We start from the raw sequence: 22,580 nt of genomic DNA, 5'->3' as shown, positions 1-22,580 counted from the left end.
GTGGTGCCATTCGGTAAGGACCCTTAGCAGGTGGCTTGGCGCCCGGCTCAGCTCAATCTGATGATCTACCTCCCTTCAGGTGGTAGCTCTTTCGGCAGCTCATTCGGTGAGACAATCAACAAACTGAGTACTTGTGTTACTTCCCGGGGCATTGCTCTGGCGGGATTGGTTCCTCATCATCATACGCTTGAGGATGGCCAAGTAACTTTCCTCTTCTATTGACACCTTTCTTGAAATGCATGGCTGAAAGTACTGTGTCCCCGGTTTGGTAAGGGAGTAGGCAACACACAAGGTTGTCCGTCCATTATACACAGGTGTTGGTTGACGGCAAGGGAAATGCCTGACTTGTTCCATGAACTCTAAGCAAGCACAACTTGATAGTCATCCATCGGTGCAACCGAGAAATCTAAGTAGCGGACCAAGTCCCCCTTGTCGTCTTGACATGTCGAGCCACTCCCTGTATCGGTTGTGCCACTGAGTTGACTGCTTGATGGTGCCTCCACCTCCTGAAGCCTTGATGTCTAGCCGACTGCTTCGCTTCCTGAAATGAAATTATGCGAAGCTCCCGTATCTACCATGGCTTGGTGGCCTTCCCATTGATGGCCATATCAACTAGAGCAACCCTTTGGCTTGGGTTTTTGGTGCGGACTGAATCCCATTGAGTAATTGCATCGATCCCATATGTGCCACACTACTGCTTTCGGCGGCTTGCCTCTTGAGCTTGGCTATGAGGAAGTGAGAGCTTTCTTCTCCGGACAATCTTTCACCCAATGTGGCCGTTGCAAATGAAACAGCCGTTGCGGGGTTTGTTGGAGCCTTCCCAACGTTTGCCCTTGTCCTTGCCCTTGGATGAGGAGTTGTCTTGGCGGGTGTCTCGGTAACTCTCTTTAGATTGCCCTTATCTCTCGCACCTTTAACAAAGACCCTTCTTCTCTTTGGATTTGCCGGTGGGTTCTTTTTGGTGCTATAATCAATCAAACTCCAGCAACCGCTATGGCCGTGGCAAGATCTTGCACTCCCGACGCCTTAGCTCCGTTTTTACCCATGACTGCAACCCATCCATAAAGTTGAAGAGTGAATCTTTGTCGGACATCTCCGGGATCTCCAGTATCAAGTGGTGAAGTCCTTGATATAACATGGATCGTCCCTGTTTGCTTGATCCGTCGCAAGCGAGCTCTTGCCTCATCCTCGGCATTCTCCGGGTAAAACTGCCGTTTAAGCTCTCTTTTAAAATTATCAAAAGTAGAGATAGTGCAAATACCTTTTTCGAGTCCTTTCTCGTCTCCTCCACCACAACCTTGCGGTGTCTGTGAGATAGAGGACTGCAGTTTCAATCCTCGAGTTTCCTCCGTGACGCCTACGGCCCCAAAGTATTGTCTAGTCCCACAAGAAGTTATCAACCTCTTGTGCCTTGCGTGAGCCACAAAGCTTTTAGGCCTTGGTATGTCAATTCGTTGGCTTTCAACGACGCTACTGCCGGGTCTTGCACATGGCGCGCTTGCATCGCGCTAAATCAGCTTGCACCTCGTCTAAGGAACAAGGGTGCCGTTGACTTCGGTTTGAACACATGACGGGTTTTGGCAAGCTCCCCTTCGAACTCCTCACGGATTTTCCCATTTCGCCTAACGACTCCTCCATTTGAAGCAACATGGCTTTCGCAACAGTGTGAGTTTCGGACACCTCCGTTCTAGATCACCCGATGATCTAGCTCATCGACTGTGCGCTCACCCTTTCTTCTAAACGAGATAGGCGTGAGTCAAAATTGGAAATAAAGTCTTTGGACTTACCTCTCTGTTGAGGGGTTGGGGTTGGGGTCGACTCTCTCCGAGCGACCACGTTCTTCGGAAGCCTCCATCTCAGCCGTCCTGGATCCCTTTGTTGAAGCGACAGTGTCTTTCACCATTGAATAAAAACCGAGGTTATGCTAACCGAGGCTCTGATACCACTTGTCACGCACTTACTTCTTTGCTAAGTTCGTGCGGCCTTAACCCTTCGGAAATGGTTAAGCAGCCTAACGCTCACACAACTAACAAGCTCAAAGTATAAAGTTTAGAGAGAGAAGCTTAGAGAAAATATAAACTCTGTATTGAAAGGATTCAAGTTATGAAATGTACAAGGGAGGGGTGGCCTATTTATAGGCTAAACCTCCTCAAATAAATGTCTAGATACATTGAACACTAGTCTTAAGTTATTAACTCATAGTAAACACTAGGTGGCACCCCTAGATGGCAAACTTAGGTGGTGGATAAGCATTATCCTTTAAGTTTCTTTGCCACTAAGTTTACTTAACTCCGAAGTATACTTAGCCACTAAGCAAAGTGCAACCCACTTGAGTCAACAAGCAGGGGTCGTGACATTAAGCCTTCGTGTCCACTTTGAATTAGACAAAAATTCATTTTTATCTAAATTCTTTCCTATGAATTCATATAGCATTTCCAGTTAAAGGTATAATATATTCAACTTCTGCATACAAAGTCAGTTACAAATTAACTATTTATATTTTCGCGTAATGAATTGATTGATACAGTTGCAGAATGATCATTTGACATGTAATAAAAGATATACTAACCTCTCGCCGCGAGAAAAACAAGTCCTGTCTCATCACTGAAATCGATTCCGGGATTGTACCTCTGAAGTAACTCGGTCGGTACAGGCGCCGCCGCCGCAATGAAGGACAGATTCTCGCCGGGACGAAGAGGGTACGTCGTGAACAACCCGTAATCTTTGGACACGCTTCTGTCACCGCAGGAGCAATTAACGGTGACATGATGAGAGCACCGTCCGGTATTCTAGTTGGATCAAAATGTTGGACCCTGTGCACCCAATCCTCGGTGGTGAGATTAGCAAAAGGAAGACTGGCAACTTTATCATAAGTATCACCGAACACAGTTTCGTAAGTGAAAGTGTGGCCCAAGAAGTCACCGTTTAAGCAATCACACGAAAAGGGCACGTTGATTCTCTCACCAGCAGGAATACTATCTTGGTTCGGAACCTGAGGATTGTACTGAAGAATTTCAGAGATTTGTTTCCCAAAAATGGTGCTAATATACGTGAGGTTTGAGCCTTCCCATACGTAATATGAAGCTAGAGCAAGACGACAACCGGTTTTGCACTTGGCTTGGGCTTCCAGAACTCCAACAGAAAGGAGAAGAAGAAGAAGAAGATGAAAGGTTAAGAAAATGAGTGGAGGAATTCTAGTTGTGTTAGAGAAAATGGACATTTTTTTGGGGGGAGTTTTGTGAAGTTCTGGTATCTTGTCTGAGAGATCATGTGAATGTGAAAATGGTTTTTGGTGTTTGGTGTTTGTAATGTAGCTAAATCTCTTTGATGGGTTGATAAAACTTAGACATCTATTGCTACTTTTGTCATTATGTTACGTCTTTGATTCGTAGATTATTTTGTTTTTTGTGTCTAAATTTGAACCAACCCACCTTACCATTGCATACTCTCGATGAAGAGGAGAAGAGTATCAAAATAGTCGGCTGTTCAAACCTAATCCACACGCCGGTCTAATTTGAGGAGGCCTATGACTGTCATTTCATGCGTTGAATTCTTTAAATTTCAGAATTATTTCAGAGGTTCATGCTAGAATGAACGATGTTTGTGGACAGCATCGCTCCCGTATACTAGGGTATATGAGGGTTTACAGACTTGTTGATTAGCCTAAATGCAATTGAAATTTTGTCTGGAAGTGAAGCTAGAATATGCACGGTCTTAGGTTTACTTCACCATCTGAGCATCTACTATTTAGGTAGGGGTCGTGGTAGAGGGTTACTGCATTAATCTATCCTTAAGATTAGTCGACTTATGTGTAAACTGGACCGAAAATCTTAGTTGCAAAAAAAAAAAAAAAAAAATGTAGTTATAATATTAATTTTCTTAGTTTAGTTATGCGGATTAGGGGTGATTGGTTCCGGGTACCCTGCATTTTTTGAGGGAATCAGAACCGAAACTGATCGGTTCTTAAGATTTGGAGCCGGAACCTTCCGGTTCCTAGAAACCTAGAACCGAAAACTGAAACATAGGTTTCAGTTTCGGTTCCGGTTCCGATTTTGGGTACCTAAGTAAATTTTAATTATCCCCTACTTTTTGAAAAATGTCAAATACACCCTCAAAAAATTGCAAATACGCCCCCAACAGTTTACCAAAATTTATAATTTAGTCTTGATTCCTACCTAAGTATCTGGACCTCAGTTCTGGTTCCAGTCCCGATTTTGGTTCCCGATTCCAACATTACAGGAATCAAAATCGAACCCGGGAATTCCCAATTCCAATTTTCTAGAATCGAAACCGAATCCGAATGGGACCGGTTCCAATTCCTACCTGGAATTGACGGGTGCATACCCACTAGTTCTAGTTCTACCTTTTATCCATGCTCACCCCTACGGTTATGCTCTAAAGACTAACGAAATCTAAAAGTTTTGGGGGTATTTCTTGGCATATTTTACACTATAATAAATACAAATTTATCAGGTTATGTAACTTGTAAGTAATTGACAAGATCTGCTAAAAAATGTGGTGGAACCCATGGAGAGATATGTGCTTATACACTTCACAAGTGGACACCCAGATATTTTGTATGTAGAACTTGGGATATTTTTGTTTGAAACTTAAGGCTTTTTGGTTGAGATAGTTTCTCAGATTCACAGACACAAAGGAGTTCTGTTGAATTCTAATCTATAGTACTTTCTCTGTTACAAATCAATGGAAGCCTATGCTGTTCTCCCACTAGCTCTTCTTTCTATTTTCCCTCCAAAACTCAATAGAAACAAAGCTTTCCCTTCCTCTCCATCCAATTTCAAGCAAAGGAATTCTAATTCCACTCGTTTGCACTGCCAAAAGATGTATGTCCCCGGTGGGTATTAATTAATTCCTCCCTCGCTCTGAATATTTATACATTTAGTTATTATTCTCCGTTAACAGTGAGTTTGTTGGATGCAGGATTTGGAGAAGCATCACCAGAAGCCAAGGCAGCCAAAAATCTCCACAATTTCTTCAATTATATTGCAGTTAGGATTGTCACTGCCCAGCTTCAGGTTCCTCTTCATCTGTTTCTTACTTTCTTTCTTTTACACTTCCTTTGTTAAGTTATGATTTGGAAAATATTTTAATGGTTATTATTTCCCAGAACAGAGCTATAACCCTGAGGCATATAAAGAATTAATGGAGTTTCTGGGTAGACACTCTCTGAATGATGGAGATAAATTCATCTCTGAATTGATGCGCGAATCTTCAAGGCATAAGAGTTTAGGTATGTTGATGATCATAAATTTCTTTTCTAATTAACTCACATTGGTTTCTTATTTTCTAAGTTCACTAGGCAACCGAAACCTCAAACAATTGAGCAATATAAACTTAAAGAGTTTTTTTTGTCTCACATCGCAAATCTAGTAGACTGTGGTATATATATATATATATGATTGGACTCCCTTTTCTTTGAGCTAGCTTTTGGAATGAGTTTGAGCACTTAATTCTTGTATGTTTATCACATACGACTAACATGTGGTTAAATTTTGTACTATCGTGTGGGGTTCATGTAAGCTCTTCGCATCTTAGAGGTCCGTCTATATTGTAAACATGATTTTGAGTGGGATAATTTGAAGCGATTAGCCATTAAGGTAATGATTTTTCTTTCTTTCTTTCTTCTCTGTTAAGCGTTCGATGTTTTATTTCATTCTTGTGTCGTATATTGTGGCTGGCTTTTTCCAGATGGTCGATGAATCTAACACAAGAATTATGAGAGATTATGTCTTGGAAACTAGTCATGTAGAAAGTGGGAAGTGATCAAAATCGGCAATCTCGACATTGCAGACTAAGCTGCTCAGTTCTGCAATACAATTACATAAGCTGATAAGCAGTGAAACATAACTTCTGGTGTTCTACATATACATTTCTATTCTATATACCCATGCAGTAAATAAATATAAGCCGAAAATTATTCTTCTAAAACGAGGTTTATCTGGTTGTTAGGAACTGATTTCAGGTTTCTTTCAGTGATTTTGCTTCGCTTGGCTTTGAAAACTTGCCAATACAATCTAGAAAATCCAGTATACCTACACAATCTAACAATATTTTGCCATTCATGTGCAAGTTGTATATTATAGACGATTAGTTGAAGAGTACTGAGTCATGGTAGAATTTATTAGTTTTTTTCAGCATTTAAGGTGCGAAAAAATCATCTTATAAGATAAACATATACATAAGCGAAACCGTCCCACAAATGTCTTCCATCAAATCCTGGTCCATATAAGCCATGTCCTCAGCAAATGAGATCATATGCTAAATCCGTTTGCTTCTATATGCATTGTCCCATACACCTGTTGTTGTGAAGGGAAATAAAATTTTCACGGCATGTTTTGTTATCGTCCTCAATCTGTTTTTGTTTCTCGTTCCTTCGACAGCTGCAAATATAGCAAATCAGGGATATCAAACAGAAAGTTGGACATTGTTTTCTTTCATTCACAAAAAATACCTCAACATAGCGAGGACATCATCGATGCATGGATATTCCCAGTGCTGAAATATGATTGAGCATATTCTTCAATATGCCCTAGCCTGCAATTCATCATTAATATGAATGATTGTGGCATAATCAAAAGGTGAAGTTAGTGTTAGAAGAAAATTACCTGTACACATAGTTCACCATGATACCAGCACTTTGATTGAGGCCTTTTTCTGATCGATCTGCCATCCAATTTATCCTCTCAATCATCTACAACACAAAGGGAAGGAAAAGAAAGGTTTCAAATTATCATAATGGAATTTTTAACTCTGACAACATTTTCTAGGTGTCCACCTATGTGATCTATAAAAACAAACTATTTGGTCATGATTAAGAACTGTCATCAATTAACTATAGGGAACGATCCACCAACTCTACGTTACAACATATAAGCTACATCCCAAAAATGCTATTTTCAAGAAGTGCGCACTTAATAACTCTATAAAGTAAGTTTGTATGACATACCGCTCCATTTTGCAAGTGAAAATTTGCAACAGAGTCTAGAGCCTTTCCTCTCTTTTTCTCTTGTAGAAGGTACCTAATTCAAAGAACCCAACATCATTGAATTCTACTTTCGTTCAAAGACATAAAATCAAGCTTTTGAGCAACTGAACAGAACTAATTTATGTGAGGTCATACTTATACAACTCAGTTTCCACATTTTGAGTTTCTAACTAACACAAAAGGATTCAATCAACTTATGAATTTAATTCAATAAAGATACATCTATGTATTTGCTAATTATAATTATGATTAATTTTCTCAAAAAAGCTTGATTGATATAATAATTGACTCGTGAACACTACTCATCAACTAGCATTATTTTATGATATTGCACTTGGCACATAGTCGTAAGAGAGGGGCTTTTAGAACTGAAAGCAATTTGTCTGAATTGCTCCACTATGGTTTCTTGATATCAGCAAGTTTAACATTACTTCTGTGCCATTTCTTCCAGCAACAGACTCCCTGCAACTGCAAATGTTATCATGGATGCTAGAACAATCTTTTTTTTTTTTTTTTTTTTTTTCCTTGTAATACAAAATGGCAAAATATTGTAGTGAATAATGGAAGAAGAGAAATATATTCTAGTGGTGAGCAATCTTCTTTCATAATTTAATTAAATCTTAAGGGTATGAAACAGATGAACAGGCAACCAAACTTGCACTTCCATAATGTGCCAAAAGTATCTTCGTATTAATTGGTCCAAGATGGTTAAGGAAAAGTAGTGTATACTAAGAGTCACACGTTTTGTGAAGATGAAAAGTTTTCATCAAGACAGGTTAGGTACTTCTGATCATCAACTGGAATGCAATCTTAATCTTTAACAAAAAGCTCAATCTGAATCTGTATCTAATTCAGCATTTTTGAAGAAAGAACCTTAGATAATTTCACAATATCTGAGTATCAGGACAACAAATTGTTGATGAAGATGAAGTGCTTACTTGGGTGCCTGACACAATCTAACAATATTTTGCCATTCAATGTGCAAGTTGTATATTATAGACGATTAGTTGAAGAGTACAATGAGTCATGGTAGAATTTATTAGTTTTTTTTCAGCATTTCAAGGTGCGAAAAAATCATCTTATGAAGATAAACATATACATAAGCGAAAGCCGTACCACAAATGTCTTCCATCAAATCCTGGTCCATATAAGCCATGTCCTCTAGCAAATGAGATCATATGCTAAATCACGTTTGCTTCTATATGCATTGTCCCATACACCTGTTGTTGATGAAGTGGAAATAAAATTTTCACGGCATGTTTTGTTATCGTCCTCAATCTGTTTTTGCTTCTCGTTCCTTCGACAGCTGCAAATGATAGCAAATCAGGGATATCAAAACAGAAAGTTGGACATTGTTTTATTTCATTCACAAAAAATACCTCAACGTAGCGACGGACATCATCGGATGCATGGATATTCCCAGTGCTGAAATATGATTGAGCATATTCTTCAATATGCCCTAGCCTGCAATTCATCATTTACTATGAATGATTGTGGCATAATCAAAAGGTAGAAGTTAGTGTTAGAAGAAAATTACCTGTACACATAGTTCACCATGATACCAGCACTTTGATTGAGGCCTTTTTCTGATCGATCTGCCATCCAATTTATCCTCTCAATCATCTACAACACAATGGTATTTAAATTAAAGGTTTCAAATTATCATAATGGAATTCTTAACTCTGACTACATTTTCTAGGTGTCCACCTATGTGATCTATAAAAACAAACTATTTGGTCATGGTTAAGAACTGTCATCAATTAACTATAGGGAACGATCCACCAACTCTACATTACAACATATAAGCTACATCCGAAAAATGCTATTTTCAAGAAGTATACACTTAATAACTCTATAAAGTAAGTTTGTATGACATACCGCTCCATTTTGCAAGTGAAAATTTGCAACAGAGTCTAGAGCCTTTCCTCTCTTTTTCTCTTGTAGAAGGTACCTAATTCAAAGAACCCAACATCGTTGAATTCTACTTTCGTTCAAATACATAAATTCAAGCTTTTGAGCAACTGAACAGAACTAATTTATGTAAGGTCATACTTATACAACTCAGTTTCCACATTTTGAGTTAACTAACACAAAAAGATTGAATATTTCCAGACAACAGATTGAAAATTTCCAATACAAAAGAAACTAGACTATACAGTTACATCTCACCGTTCACCATCATTCAATTTCTAGTGATATTTTTTGTCATGGATAGCATTTATAATCAACTTATGAATTTAATTCAATAAAGATTCATTGATTGTATTTGCTAATTATAATTATGATTAATTTTCTCAAAAAAGCTTGATTGATATTATAATTGACTCATGAACACTACTCATCAACTAGCATTATTTAATGATATTGCACCTGGCACATAGTCGTAAGAGAGGGGCTTTGAGAACTGAAAGCAATTTGTCTGAATTGCTCCACTCATGGTTTCTTGATGTCAGCAAGTTTAACATTACTTCTGTGCCATTTCTTCCAGCAACAGACTCCCTGCAACTGCAAATTTTATGATGGACGTTAGAGCAATTTTTTTTCCCTTGTAATACAAAATGGCAAAATATTGTAGTGAATAATGGAAGAAGAGATATATATACTAGTGGCGAGCAATCTTGCTTCATAATTTAATTAATCTTAAGAGTATGAGACAGATGAACAGGCAACCAAACTTACACTTCCATAATGTGCCAAAAGTACCTTCGTATTAATTGGTCCAAGATAGTCAAGGAAAAGTATGAGCTACGAGGCACACGATTTGTGAAGATGAAAAGTTTCATCAAGAAAGGTTAGGTACTTCTGATCATCAACTGGAATGCAATCTTAATCTTAACACAAAGCTGAATCTGAATCTGTATCTAATTCAGCATTTTTGAAGAAAAAACCTTAGATAATTTCACAATATCTGAGTATCAGGACAACAGATTGTTGATGAAGATGAAGTACAAAGCTTACTTGGACAAATCCACTAGTGCTTTTTCTCTTCTGGTTCAAGTAAATATACAGAAAAGTAGATGATCCACCGTCTGATGATTGTGATATGTCTTCCACTTCAGCAAGCTTCGATTGAGATGCCAACTTTGAATAAGCCACTGAAACCCTGGGACTAGGCTACGCGTTGCAAGTCTTTACATAAAAAGGAAATTTAAAAAGTAGTCAGTCAGTATCAACTGAAGTAAAAGCTATGTGAACCAGTCTTGAATATCACTACTTTAAAAGTCCTGTCTCTTCAAGAACATTATGGATTAAATAACAGAAGTACTTATAGAAATCTGTGGCATACCTCTGTTCACCAGGGTGATCACACGTTTAATTAGAAACTTTCCAAGATTGATCCCTGCCAAGCCAGGCTGCAAATTACAAATGTATGCAATCGTGTTTAACTACAGATCACATTGAAAACACTAATTTCCACATTTCCTATAAAAAAATTCAAAAATTTCAGATTCTGATTTCTCATGCTTATGTTCTGACATCGTACAGAAAAGGTAACGACCATGAAAGGAACCCTTCCCTTGGGGCATATCACAACGGAAAAAGAAAGTTAGACATGTGAACGGCATATACAATGACTTCAGTTACAATCAACTCAGGAATAGCCTCGAAAGAATAAGTGCACACTAGCAAGATCAACAGATCTAAATTGATAAAGATATCGTATTAAGCAAAAAGATAATGTTCTAATCACAAAATGATAAACATCTGTAATCCCTGTAAAACTTTAGCTGAGTTTTCTCAATATATCTAATTGTTTTTTTATATACTTCTTTTCCTTTTACGAATAAAAGAAGTAACTGAATTTACCTGAGTTGAAGATATAGAGTAAAATAATGCACATGTTGCCTCACATTCAGGTATAGGAGGATCATTCCATAAAACTTCTTACCATTATAAGAAAAAATGTTAGCAATACATAAAAAATAAAGGGGGATTCTATGAAAGGGTGAAAGAAAAGTAACCTGAATTGTTTGAGCCACATTCTTCAACAGTGCAACTTCAATAAAAATGAGAGGTTCCCCTGGAATAATTATAATTAAAAATAATCGGATTACACCCAATAGAAAGACCAGGATGATTAAATTAAAAACATTCAAATGGTAAGGATCCATGTAGTAACATGATCAACAACTTTTTTCTACTTCAAAGCAACATGGAAGTTAAGGTACTTAGATTCTCAAGTTATCCAGATGAATGTAAGTTCACATCAGAAACATTGTCTAGATGCAAAAAAATTTGTCAACAGAATGCCATCCCTCGCACAATTCATGATTGATTCTGCTAATACTAATTTCTGTCAAATTTAATGATTGTGCTATTGACTCAAGATCTCTGCATTGAATATACTGACAAGTTCAACATTGCATCAGTAAAATTTAGCATCAATGTATGCAATTCTAATAGGAAAACTAATTTATCATCCAAAAGCCTCTAGCAAACCATTTAATATGATATGGATGCAAGATACTAATATACTCTTCATATTTATAAAAACTAACCAAATGAAAACAAGCATTCACTGTTGTTAATTACTAGATATACACAAACAGTGAAAGGAATAGCTTACCAGGTATTGCTGGATGTAAATACCCAAAACACCGGCGACCAACCCCCAGCCTTCTCTTTAAATCTATAAGGTTGCTGATTGGATGCACAGCCTATATAAAAAACATATCTTTAAAAATACATACCCCGCATTGCGAAGGAAACCTATTAACATACCAAGACAAGGAATAGAAGCATGCCTCATAAGCCACAATTTTCTCCAGCAAAGAAGCTGGGTCATCCCAAGTAATCTGGTGAAGCTCTAAAGAGCAGGACTAAGCCAAGTACTGAGTTTTTCCTTTAGATAGGAATCCAATGCTCTCAAGGAAGCAATATTCTCCTCTCTGAATGGTTGCAAGATAACCAATTCAAGAAATTTATTCCCTTTGGCGAGTTCATATCATTGATAACATCAACAACACTAAATGATACAAGAGTAAAATGAATCACACCGTAAGGACCATAACCTTACGTGAGAATATATAAAATATCAGCTCGAAGACTGGACAAAAACTTCAACCCTCCAGGATGCATGTTAAGCCGCTCAAAAAGAGATTCATACATCGGCTTAAGCGCATGTCTCAAATTCCGCTCAACACGGTAAAAAGCAGCGGGATAACCACCCGCCTCTTCAGCACCAGCCAACTGCGCTTCCTCGCCTGACACTAGAAAGCTTCTAAAACACTCAATCAATATCACTAAACTTGAAATTTCAAATCAACAAACAAATGAATAAGCAACAACAATAAGCACAAAAGTCAACTCCAAGATATTGCTTTATCAATTCACGAACTTGTGTTCTATTTAGATCAAACTCTTTAGCTAATACAAGCAATAATGTCCGCCGATTTTCATAAGAAAGGCTATAATAACCCTGCATTACATTACAAATTAATCAAAAATACTAACAATATAGTTCATATATGCCTTCTAAAATAATCACTTAACAGTTTTATTTCACCTCTGAAAAATCATTAAGCACGGTATCTAAAACTTCAGTTTTATTCATTGATATCGCCAACCGCATTGATTCTCGTACATGCTCAAATTCTCTACCAAGAATGATAATAACAAAACATTCAATAATTATATTAATTGAAAATTGAAAATTTGAATACTATGTAATAACATACTTCTGCGGCTTGTTCTCATTCTCCAGAGCATGTTGCGCAGCACGTGAACCAGAGGATTGCATTAGATTCACCTCGTTCTATTTTGAAATTAATTTAAAAATCATAAGATAGTTTTAGAGCCAAAAATTGTTTGAATTTTGGAACTAAGGTAGAGTACTTACAGGTAAAGAAGAGAGAGCGAGTTTTGTTGAGTTGTTTGGTCTCATTCTGGCGCGCAACAGAATTGCTAAACTCTTCTTGTTCATAGTTGTTTACAACTCAAAAGCTTCATCGTTTTTCATAATAAAGTTAAAATTCGTACGTTGAGCCCTCAATTTGTCTGCTAATACATCTTTTTCCACGAGCTAAATGGGGTTTTCTCGGCGAGAGCGACTGAGAGACTCAGAGAGTCGGAAAAAGAAACAGAGCGTGTCCGAGTGAGTGATCCAGTACGCCCGAGTTCTTCGTATCCTCAAAACGCACCGTTTAGCGCCTTTTCACCCCCCCCAAAAAAAAAAAGCCGGAATAACTCTTTAGATACTAATGACTGCAAACAAGTACACATAGATTACGTAATTATATCATCGATTCATGTGATAAAAACTAATAAATCCTGATATCTTAATTATAGTTTATTATTTTTTTAATAATTACTAAATTTATAATTATGGGTGCGCGGGTCGGATTCCCATGGAACTAGAACCAGACTCAAACCCAACGATTCTTAGGATTTAGGAATCGGACCCGGTTAGTGCTAATTCCTAAATGCCTAGAATTGAACCTTTACGAGTTTGGGTACTTGACACTGTTTATAAAAATTACAATACACCCCTTTTGTTTTCAAAATAACAAAAATGTCTTATAAAAAATACAATACACCCCCAATTATTTACATGATTACAAATACAATTCGACTACCCGAACCTCAGTTCCAAGTCTAGACCCACATAATATTGATTCCACCAAATTTAAAACCGAAACCGACATATCGTGTACACAATAGTTTCGATTCTACCCTAAAAATTAGGACACTATTTATAATAATTTAAGAAAGTATTTATTTATTATAACGGGTTTTTATGAGTTTCATAAATCTAGGTACACGGTATAAAATTAATTTTTTTATAAATTGTCAAAACTTAACTATTAAAATTTGATTTTACATGATAAATGGAAAATCCCTTTTATAAAAGCTTAACTTTTGACTTAATTAAAAGTTATGAATTTAATTATTTTTAATCTTTTTGACTCAACTAGCCGTTGTATGATTAATTATATGTTCAACACTTTTTCTAAAGTTATTATAAATTTTAGGCACATATTATTTTAAAATCACATTTTTTTTTCATTAAATGTTAATTAATGATGCTTTAATTAATTATAGTAAGAAGCAAAAGCTTAGACACTAAAGAGACGATAAAATAACGTTTGGACAAAAATTGCGTGTATGATATTTAAGAAGCATTTAAAATTGGGCCAGTTTGTCCCAGATTTATGAAAGTTAGAGATTCACGCCTGGCCCATTAATGGGCCTCGTACCACCATTCTTAATTGCAAATCCCACATTTTCCTTGCAACAAAATAATTACACGAAAATCGCTTTTTGTTGAAATAGGTTTTTTTTTATTTTTTTTGATAATCGGTTGTTCGGGGTAGATTACATGTACCTCAACTAATACTCGGTTTTTTAAGTTCATTGAAGATCCTACATGCTCAATGAGAGTAGTAAGTCATAAATGTAGTAGATAATCACTTTGCAATATTCGAACACAAGACATTTGAGTAACCTACTCAAATGACTAAGGGTGCGTTTGGTTCAATATTTCTACTCATATTTCCAATTCTATTCTCCAAATATTGTTTGGCACATTATTTGAGAAATATTATTATATTTTTTTAATTACTTTTAGGTCCTTTAAGTTTATTAATTTCATTAAATACCCCCAGAAATTTTTTTAAAAATTAACAAAAACACCCCCATCGACCCATACTTGCCAGATTTCGACAATCACTGTCGATGGTAACCGGAATCTGTCACAACGGCCTACACCACGACCGAAACTGGCCGGTAATTCACTGATCTGACGGCCAAAGAAATGGTCGTCGTTGATTGACAACGACAGCCATTTGCGGCCATCAACAGATACATATGGCAGTAGATCTGGCCTTTTTTGACGAGATCCGTGGTGTATTTGATCGGAAAAGGCCATATTGACGTCATACCCGCAAGATCCGACCGGTATGTGTTGTTACGCAATTTTCTGGCCAGATTCCGGCGGTGGTGGCTGAAATCTGGCATTGCGGGTGGTGGGGGTGTTTTTTTCATTTTACAAAAATTTTATATATTAGGGTGTTTAGTTAAATTAGCAAACCTAAGGGGTTTTTTTATTATAAATTTTTAACTTTTACCTCGTAATACTCCCCTATTCAACTACCCAATATTATTCCCAAAATTATATCCAAAATAATAAAACAACCGGACCCTAAAATCTTGTCATCCAATCACAAGACAAGCGGTTGAAATAGGTTTTTTTTTAGTGAGTATCCGCTAATTTTAGAAATACAGTACTCATTTTTTTACAAAAACAAAGTTGAAATATTTACAAAAATAGTTTTTGAATTAAACGTTAAGATTATGATTTTATGGCGCCAAATCCTCAAGCTGTTGTAGATTGTCGAATCCAAAATAAGAGTCGAGAAATACGTTTTCATTGGCAAGACCTTTCTCCAACAGAGGCAACTTAAGAAGACTTTGAGTTGATGAAGCTTTAGTATCTACACTTGAGGTCAAGGGAGCACTTTAAGAAGGGCAAATTATTACCAACTTGTTGCTAGAACTGTGATAATGCCCGACTTTTCTACTAATTTTTATGTTTAGTCGTAAAAAAACAAAGGATATAGAAGTCATTTCACATAAATCTTACAATAATATTTTGCTTATAATTGAGTTATACAAATAGTCAAAATGGTACAAAATTTATTTAAAATGACTATGTTAGACTTTTTGCTTTATGGTCCTACACTTTTAATATAATTACATTATGGTCATACACTTTTATGCTGATGTGGACTGATGTGGTCACATGGTTGTGTCTCTTCTCTTGGGCAGTTGTATTTGATGGAAAGACAACTGCGTATTAAAGAGAGACTTTACAGGTCCCCATTAGACACAATTTTTATTTTTAGATTCAAAACCATCACTCTAAAATTGCAGTCAGTGGAAGATCTTGTATTTTGAAGGAGCAAGAAGATTAAACAACAATTGCTATGGCTAAAGGTTTGTCATTTCCTTCCGCATATATTCCATGGAGATTTTAGGTTGAAATTGATTATATTATCAACTTTTATATGAATATTGAAATATGAATGTATTTTACATTTGGTATCAGAGCGTTGTTTGAATCTCTACCTAGCATGAAAATGTTTGTTGCAAATCTAGAAAATATTGCATAAAATTTGGGATTTTTCAATTAAAACCCGTACTGTAAACCAAGCATAACTTTTATTATAAATAGAATTTGTCTTCGATTTTGATGTCATTGGAATCCTTGTTGAAAAAGCTTTCTAACGGTATATTATTTGTCAAAAACGGAGTTCTGGTTGCAAAGTTATGCTAGCTTAAAATTTTGGTTATAAATTATCGTTTGGGTGTTTTTGGAAGCCATTTATGGCACCAATTTAGGAAGAAATTGTCATTTGAGTTGTCATCGATATAGGTTATATGTCCATATTCAAGTTTCCCCTTTAAAATGCCGGAAAAATGGCTGTAAATGGGCTGTTAAAATCTGCAAAAAAACTGGGTAAAAAGTTGCAGAAACGGGTCAAGAAGAACCGACCCAATAGGATAAAAGGGTCAAATTGACCCTATCAAAGTCAACTATCAAGACGGGTCAAACAACCCAGTCAACCCAACCCAAAACCTGACAGGTCAACCTGACCCGGTCAACAGGTCAGACCGGTCAACGAGAGTAGTAAGTCATAAATGTAGTGGATAATCACTTTGTGAGACTCGAACACAAGACATTTGAGTAACCTACCCAAATTATTGAAGTCTTGTCATCCAATCACAAGACAAGCAGTTGAAATAAGTTTTTTTTTAGTGAGTATTCGCTAATTTTAGAAATACAATACTCATTTTTTTACAAAAACAGAGTTGAAATATTTACAAAAATAGTTTTTGAATTAAACGTTAAGATTATGATTTTATGGTGCCAAATCCTCAAGCTGCTGTAGATTGTCGAATCCAAAATAAGAGTCGAGAAATACGTTTTCATTGGCAAGACCTTTCTCCAACAGAGACAACTTAAGAAGACTTTGAGTTGATGAAGCTTTAGTATCTACACTTAAGGTCAAGGGAGCACTTTAAGAAGGGCAAATTATTACCAACTTGTTGCTAGAACTGTGATAATGCCTGATTTTTCTACTAATTTTTATGTTTAGTTGTTCTTGAACAAAAAATAAAGGATATAGTAGTCATTTCACATAAATCTTACAATAAAATTTTGCTTATAATTGAGTTATACAAACAGACAAAAATGGTAAAAAATTTATTTAAAATACTACTCTATGCTTTATTTTTTGTCTGTTTGTATAATTTAGTTGTGAGTATAATATTACTTTAAATTTTATATAATTTTTGTCTGATCATATAAGTCAAACTCAGTTATAAGCAAGTTATTAGAATGTTGAAAAAAGTTCAAAAAGGCATTTGAGGAATTATTTGAAAATGCTCATTGTTTTGAAAAATTGGACCTTAGCCCCCAATTTTCACGAGCCGTCCAATTATTCTATTAGAAACCAGAATAAAGTAGGGCAATTAAGTAATTGCAACATTCTAACATAAATTATCTAGAATATAATAATATTTTAATAAAAAATTCCCCTAGGTTAAAAGGTTTTATTAAAGAACGATACTTGTTTTACAAAGACATATACAAAAGGGACATACAAAGACAATCCCCAATAATCCCCATCCTTGATTTTCATGATTTCTCTCCTTCTGTTTTTCCATTTTTTCTTTGTTTTTTTCTTTTGGATGATGTCACTTTATAGCTCTCTTTGTATGGGTCTTTGTAAGTATAATATTTTTCTTTATTAAACACCCAAAGACCCTTTATAAGCCACAACCGGGACATTGCAGCAGATGAAGCGTTACACAGGAAAGTTGGCTTGCTGGAGTAAGTTCTTTGGGCTTGGACGTCAGAAAATCGTCGATGACATTTGATATTCATTGGTGTTGTGATTTGGCTGTGATGCAAAAAAACAAAGGAGGCAATTGTAACCATAACCATGAATTTGAAAAAAAATTCAGTCTTTGTCTGCCATTGTTGATAAGTGATGATATTTCGCACTTGTCGTTTGTAAAATATCCAAGGGTGCATTTGGTTTAGTATTTTGGATAGGATTTTAGGGATAGTATTGGGTTATTGGATAGGGGAGTATTACGAGGTAAATTTTAAAAATTTATGAAAAAGCCCTTACGTTTACTAATTTAACTAAAGACCCTAACATATAAAATGACAAAAACACCCCCACCACCTGCAGTGTCAGATTCCGGCCACCACCGCCGGAATCTGGCTGAAAAATTTTGTTACGGCCAGAAAAGGCCAAACGAGGGCTATCTTTGGCCGTCGTTTTCGGTCAACGACCTTTTCTGGCCAGATCCGTGGTGGATCTGGCCGGAAAAGGCCACAGCGGTGAACTTCCGGCCATTTCTGGTCGGAAGTTAGGCCGTTTGTACAGATTCCGGCTATCACCGACGGTGGTTGCCGGAATCTGACAAGTTGGGTTGATGGGGGTGTTTTTGTTAATTTTTAAACTTTTTTCAGGGGGTATTTAGTGAAATTAATAACCTTATGGGGTTAAAATGTAATTAAAAAATAGGGTAATATTTCTAGAATAGTGTGCCAAACATTATTTGGAGAATAGGATCCAGAATAGGGATAAAAATATTAAGCCAAACATGCAGCAAATTTTTGCTTGCTGAGTTTCTGGTTTCTGACAAAATATGTTTTTTTTTTTTTTTTTTTTTTTTTTTTTTTTTTTGTTGGGGGGGGGGGGGGGGGGGGGGGGGGAAGTTGAAAGAGAGGAAGAAGAGAGGAAGGGGGAAGAACATACTTTCGATGGTGAGAAAGTTGATAGTAGGTTGACTATCTCTTATTTCGTACTTTTTCAATTGAAAAGTTTCTAAAAAATGGAAACTTTGGGTTGAGTTTGAAAGGCGATTGTTGGTTTTCGACAATGTTTTAATAGGTGATAAGGTTTACAGTAGAAGCATGTAGCCATTATAAAGTATGCTTTTGTTATTATGTTCGGATATTATACTTAGGGTTTATGTTGTTAAAATCTTTGTTTTTGTTAATCTAAGTAGAATCCTATTTCAGAGTTATGTGGAACGTATGTAGACTTTTTGTTGAATGGATTTTGTATGTCATGTCGGGAATGATTCTCTAGGATTATGTAAATGTTGTTGATTTTCAAAGTTGAAGATGGTTCCTTTGGTTGTGTGGTTACAAATTTTTGATAAGGACCATTACATTGGTTTTTTTTTATGATCAAGGGTGTTCGGGCTAGTTTACGCGTATCTCAATTAATCTCTCAGGACCCTTGAACTAATGGCCAAGTACAAACTCCAGTGGTCACCCCAATTAGCAACCATGGAAATTCAAACTCGGAAGACTATATTAGATCCTCTTCTTGCTCTTTTATCCTCAAAAGTATTCGAACTTGAAAGATTATATTAGATCCTCCTCTTGGAAGACCATGTTAGTCATTACATTACGTTAGCTTCTTCATCATCTATGTTGCATTTGAAACTATCTGGCACCCACCAAGCATACAAGTTACAATTTCCACTTTCACAACAAAAAATTAGTTCGTGTGGATTCTTGGTCGCAGTGGCGGATTTACTTAATGACGAGTGGGGACCACGGCCCCCACTCAAATTTTAAAAAACTTCGATTGTATAAATATTTATATTTAGTTGCATTTTACCCCCTATAAGACTTTGACATTTTGCCCCCACAAATTTTTTTGTTTATTTTTTGCCCCTATCGAGTGAAATTCTTGGATCCGCCACTGCTTGGTCGTTCTAGAGATCTTTATAGCAACTATATTTTCGCTCGACACCATCAATTCTTAAACTTAACAACACCACCATTGATTTTCCTCCTTGCACAAACTGACACAGAATTTGAAATTTTTTTGGGGGGTTGCTTATGTTGCTTGATTCGACCATTGCTTTGAAGCTTGAGTTGATGGTGTGGATTCTTTGTGTGTCAAATGTCTGCCTGATGGTTTGCTTTGGGTTGAAGAATTGGCAGAATTTTTTTTTTTATTGTTTGAAGAATGAAATGAGTTCTTTGATTGTATGCAGAAGATGTATTCAAAAAATGCGAAGGTGCTGGCGAAGATGATGGCAAAGGCGTGGCGCTGGCAAATATGGGGAGGTGGCGGTGGTAATAAAAACAAGATGCATTGTCAGTGCAACAACAAAAAAACATTCATTTCAATTTGACACTTAATTTTATGCTTTATTTCCTTTTTGTCTTTCATTGTATTATTTAATTTCATATAAATGTAATACGTGTTAACTTATTATTGGTTTGTGGTACCACCACAGCATTTTGAGGTGGTACACCGAAGGTAGGATAGCTTCTCGTCAACAAGAGGAGAGATACAAGAGTCAACTCACTAGAACCAATAAGACTTACCCATTTTCATAAGGGAAATAATATAGTCACCGAAAACAGTGCATCGAGTGACATGGTGCAATCTTGATTATCGATTAATTTTAATCTGATGGTCAGAATTGCGCTGCATCATTTAGTGCATGAATTTGGTGCACTATTTTCGGTGACTGTAACAATACTCATTCATAAAAGTAAGCCCAATCGATTGATTTGAATCATGAAAAACGCATATATTACATTTTAACAAGACTGTAAAACTAGAATGTAAGGTTTAAATTCAACATTACTTTTGCAACTGAAAGATAAATCCATGTCTAATACAATTTACTACTAAGACCAGAAAACTTGCTTAATGGAACAAATGGTTTATATGAATGTAAGTAGTAGCAGTATAATTCCAGCAATAGTCCCAGTGCCTTTCCATGGATTGCTGAAATAAACACGCTTCAAGGTTGCCCTGGAACGGTTCCAACCATTATTATAATGTGCATTTAGATCCTTGACAATACCACTGTAACAGGATTCACTTAAATAAATGTTTAGGCCAAATCTATTAAACATCCGCGCGATTGTAGCATTATCGCCCATACCGTTTAAAATAATTTCCTTTTCAATAAGCAAATCTATATCCTTCTCTGTCTTGATAAGATCACCCATGAAACTGATATAGTTACAGATGTGAGTGTCTGATGGATAATGGCATTGTTCTAGTGCCATCAGATTTCGTATCACAGTTTCTGTAGGATCAACTACTTTCATTTGTGGAATTTTTAATTCAACTCCACTGAGGAATGAAATTGGGATTCTAGAATTTCTCTTTTCGCGTATTATGTTAAGTAAACAACCTCCCTTAATACCCTTAAACTTCACTCCTGACTCATTCAGTTTGGCTGCACAACGTAAATTTGAGAAAGGTTGACCAGATTCTTCAGGGAGGTTTTGTACTAAATCATGTCTTCTCAAATCAGTGAAATGCTGAACTGTTGCTTGACCAGAAAGTTCTCTATTAGAAAAGTTATCAGAGATGAACATACGAGAAAGATCAATGAAGACACCAGGATAGTTTTCTCTTTCAATTTTATCTAAACTGTATACTTTCTCGAGGATGAAGTATGGAAGTTGGTTTTCAAGCAATTGCAAGTCTTGTTTTAAACGTGAATATAAGCGTGATTTTTCCAGCAAAAGATCATATTTGCCTTCCCAGTTCTTCAAGAAGAGCTCGATGATGAAGATTGCATCATATAAAATCATTGTTATATACTCAAAACTTCGAAGTTGGGAAGCTTCAGCATAACAATTACGAATTTTTTTCTCGTTATCTTTTATGAATGTTATAAGATCCTCCCATTTCTTTGCTCGGATTCGCTCACCAAAATCTTTTTTATCTCACTTTTTGTTTTTCCATTTCAACCAAGTCCTTGTTGCCATGGTGAAGAGGACCTATAGCAATTAATTGAGGAGTATAGGCTCCTTCATTTATTTTGCGAAGATCTGTAGGAACCCTATAAATACAACACTCAGATGCAGGCTCTAACTTTTCGTTTATATCAATTTTCAACTCTTGGCGTTTATGCTCTTCAATGGAAGCATTTGAGAAGCTATACATTTCAATCTTCAAGTTCCTTTATCCTATTAAAACAAACAATTAACAGAACTTGTTAACTTCTGCATAAATAGTAGATTTCAGAGGTAATTGAAGAGCTTTAGTCTTCGAAGTCTCAAACTTCATAAGCTATACCTATCAATCTTCAAGTTCCTTTATGTAACTCCCAGGTGCACCTGATGGGCTTTAAACCTAAGTTGAACTTGATATGATGTTTTAGCGTAGACCAAGGTTGTGGGCTATCTGGTGGGTGGACCCGATAAAGAGTGTTTTTCTTCAAAAGAAAAACAAAATTTATATTTTAATAAAAATTCCAATATAATAGGCTAGGTCCCATTTTCTCTTGCTTATATACAACAGACCTATTAAACATTGTATAATATGAGTGGACATAAGTACACGCTACACACAGTTAGTCTTTCTTGAAGACTAAGTGGGATGTGAGATAATGAAAATCTTCAAATGAGAATCTCGAAGGAGTAGACAAACTACTATTAATACTATGTTTGGTTTTCTCTATTCCTTTTCTATTTATTTTATAATTTCTCAAAGTTCTTTAATTGCATTAAAACTGATTTAATAATTTAGGAGGCCCAAAAAAGAAGGGGGTAATTTAACGTAAA

At 36.1% G+C, this 22,580-nt stretch overlaps 4 protein-coding genes and 1 long non-coding RNA gene across 5 annotated transcripts; 1 reads left to right on the top strand and 4 right to left on the bottom strand.

The window, feature by feature from the left end:
- Positions 1 to 2,489: 2,489 nt before the first annotated feature.
- LOC116118275 lies at positions 2,490 to 3,281 on the bottom strand. Its single transcript, XM_031404248.1, has 2 exons — positions 3,074 to 3,281; positions 2,490 to 2,992 (listed from the first exon to the last, which is right to left on the bottom strand). The coding sequence occupies exons 1-2, from the start codon at positions 3,218 to 3,220 to the stop codon at positions 2,495 to 2,497; spliced, it is 645 nt and encodes a 214-aa protein (XP_031260108.1). The 5' UTR covers positions 3,221 to 3,281; the 3' UTR covers positions 2,490 to 2,494.
- A 1,308-nt stretch (positions 3,282 to 4,589) lies between these two features.
- On the top strand, positions 4,590 to 5,959 carry LOC116118274 (chaperonin-like RBCX protein 1, chloroplastic). The gene is made up of 5 exons (XM_031404247.1): positions 4,590 to 4,855; positions 4,942 to 5,036; positions 5,134 to 5,251; positions 5,542 to 5,618; positions 5,710 to 5,959. Exons 1-5 carry the CDS (start codon positions 4,705 to 4,707, stop codon positions 5,782 to 5,784), a joined length of 516 nt encoding a protein of 171 aa, XP_031260107.1. The 5' UTR covers positions 4,590 to 4,704; the 3' UTR covers positions 5,785 to 5,959.
- A 537-nt stretch (positions 5,960 to 6,496) lies between these two features.
- LOC116118246 lies at positions 6,497 to 7,092 on the bottom strand. The gene is made up of 3 exons (XR_004126126.1): positions 6,968 to 7,092; positions 6,627 to 6,712; positions 6,497 to 6,555 (listed from the first exon to the last, which is right to left on the bottom strand). It is a non-coding gene; the product is annotated as an uncharacterized LOC116118246 (long non-coding RNA).
- An 867-nt stretch (positions 7,093 to 7,959) lies between these two features.
- LOC116118263 (malonyl-CoA decarboxylase, mitochondrial-like) lies at positions 7,960 to 13,105 on the bottom strand. Its single transcript, XM_031404230.1, is given in 19 exon segments — positions 7,960 to 8,312; positions 8,386 to 8,470; positions 8,544 to 8,629; positions 8,885 to 8,957; positions 9,377 to 9,505; positions 9,965 to 9,990; positions 9,992 to 10,095; positions 10,098 to 10,135; positions 10,247 to 10,359; positions 10,814 to 10,893; positions 10,971 to 11,027; positions 11,574 to 11,664; positions 11,752 to 11,819; positions 11,822 to 11,895; positions 12,024 to 12,216; positions 12,305 to 12,425; positions 12,513 to 12,603; positions 12,685 to 12,761; positions 12,846 to 13,105. Coding segments are annotated over 19 exon segments (1,623 nt in total). The 5' UTR covers positions 12,930 to 13,105; the 3' UTR covers positions 7,960 to 8,279.
- A 7,615-nt stretch (positions 13,106 to 20,720) lies between these two features.
- Positions 20,721 to 21,605, bottom strand: LOC116118228 (UPF0481 protein At3g47200-like). The gene has a single exon (XM_031404192.1). The coding sequence runs from the start codon at positions 21,603 to 21,605 to the stop codon at positions 20,721 to 20,723; it is 885 nt and encodes a 294-aa protein (XP_031260052.1).
- Between the last annotated feature and the right edge of the window lie 975 nt (positions 21,606 to 22,580).

This window comes from Pistacia vera, unplaced genomic scaffold (genome assembly GCF_008641045.1).
Source record: "Pistacia vera cultivar Batoury unplaced genomic scaffold, PisVer_v2 Contig84, whole genome shotgun sequence".
NCBI classification, from domain to species: domain Eukaryota; kingdom Viridiplantae; phylum Streptophyta; class Magnoliopsida; order Sapindales; family Anacardiaceae; genus Pistacia; species Pistacia vera.
Note: the sequence above shows the minus strand (reverse complement) of the source record. Positions and strands in the feature narration are given on the sequence as shown.

Excerpts from the sequence above, each read along its gene's own strand:
- LOC116118275 (XM_031404248.1), bottom strand. The coding sequence starts at position 3,220 with ATGTCCATTTTCTCTAACACAACTAGAATTCCTCCACTCATTTTCTTA. Across the intron at positions 2,993-3,073 it reads TTGCTCTAGCTTCATATTAC|GTTCCGAACCAAGATAGTAT; the intron begins GTATGGGAAGGC and ends TACAATCCTCAG.
- LOC116118274 (XM_031404247.1), top strand. The coding sequence starts at position 4,705 with ATGGAAGCCTATGCTGTTCTCCCACTAGCTCTTCTTTCTATTTTCCCT. Across the intron at positions 4,856-4,941 it reads CCAAAAGATGTATGTCCCCG|GATTTGGAGAAGCATCACCA; the intron begins GTGGGTATTAAT and ends TGTTGGATGCAG. Across the intron at positions 5,252-5,541 it reads TTCAAGGCATAAGAGTTTAG|CTCTTCGCATCTTAGAGGTC; the intron begins GTATGTTGATGA and ends GGTTCATGTAAG.
- LOC116118228 (XM_031404192.1), bottom strand. The coding sequence starts at position 21,605 with ATGATTTTATATGATGCAATCTTCATCATCGAGCTCTTCTTGAAGAAC.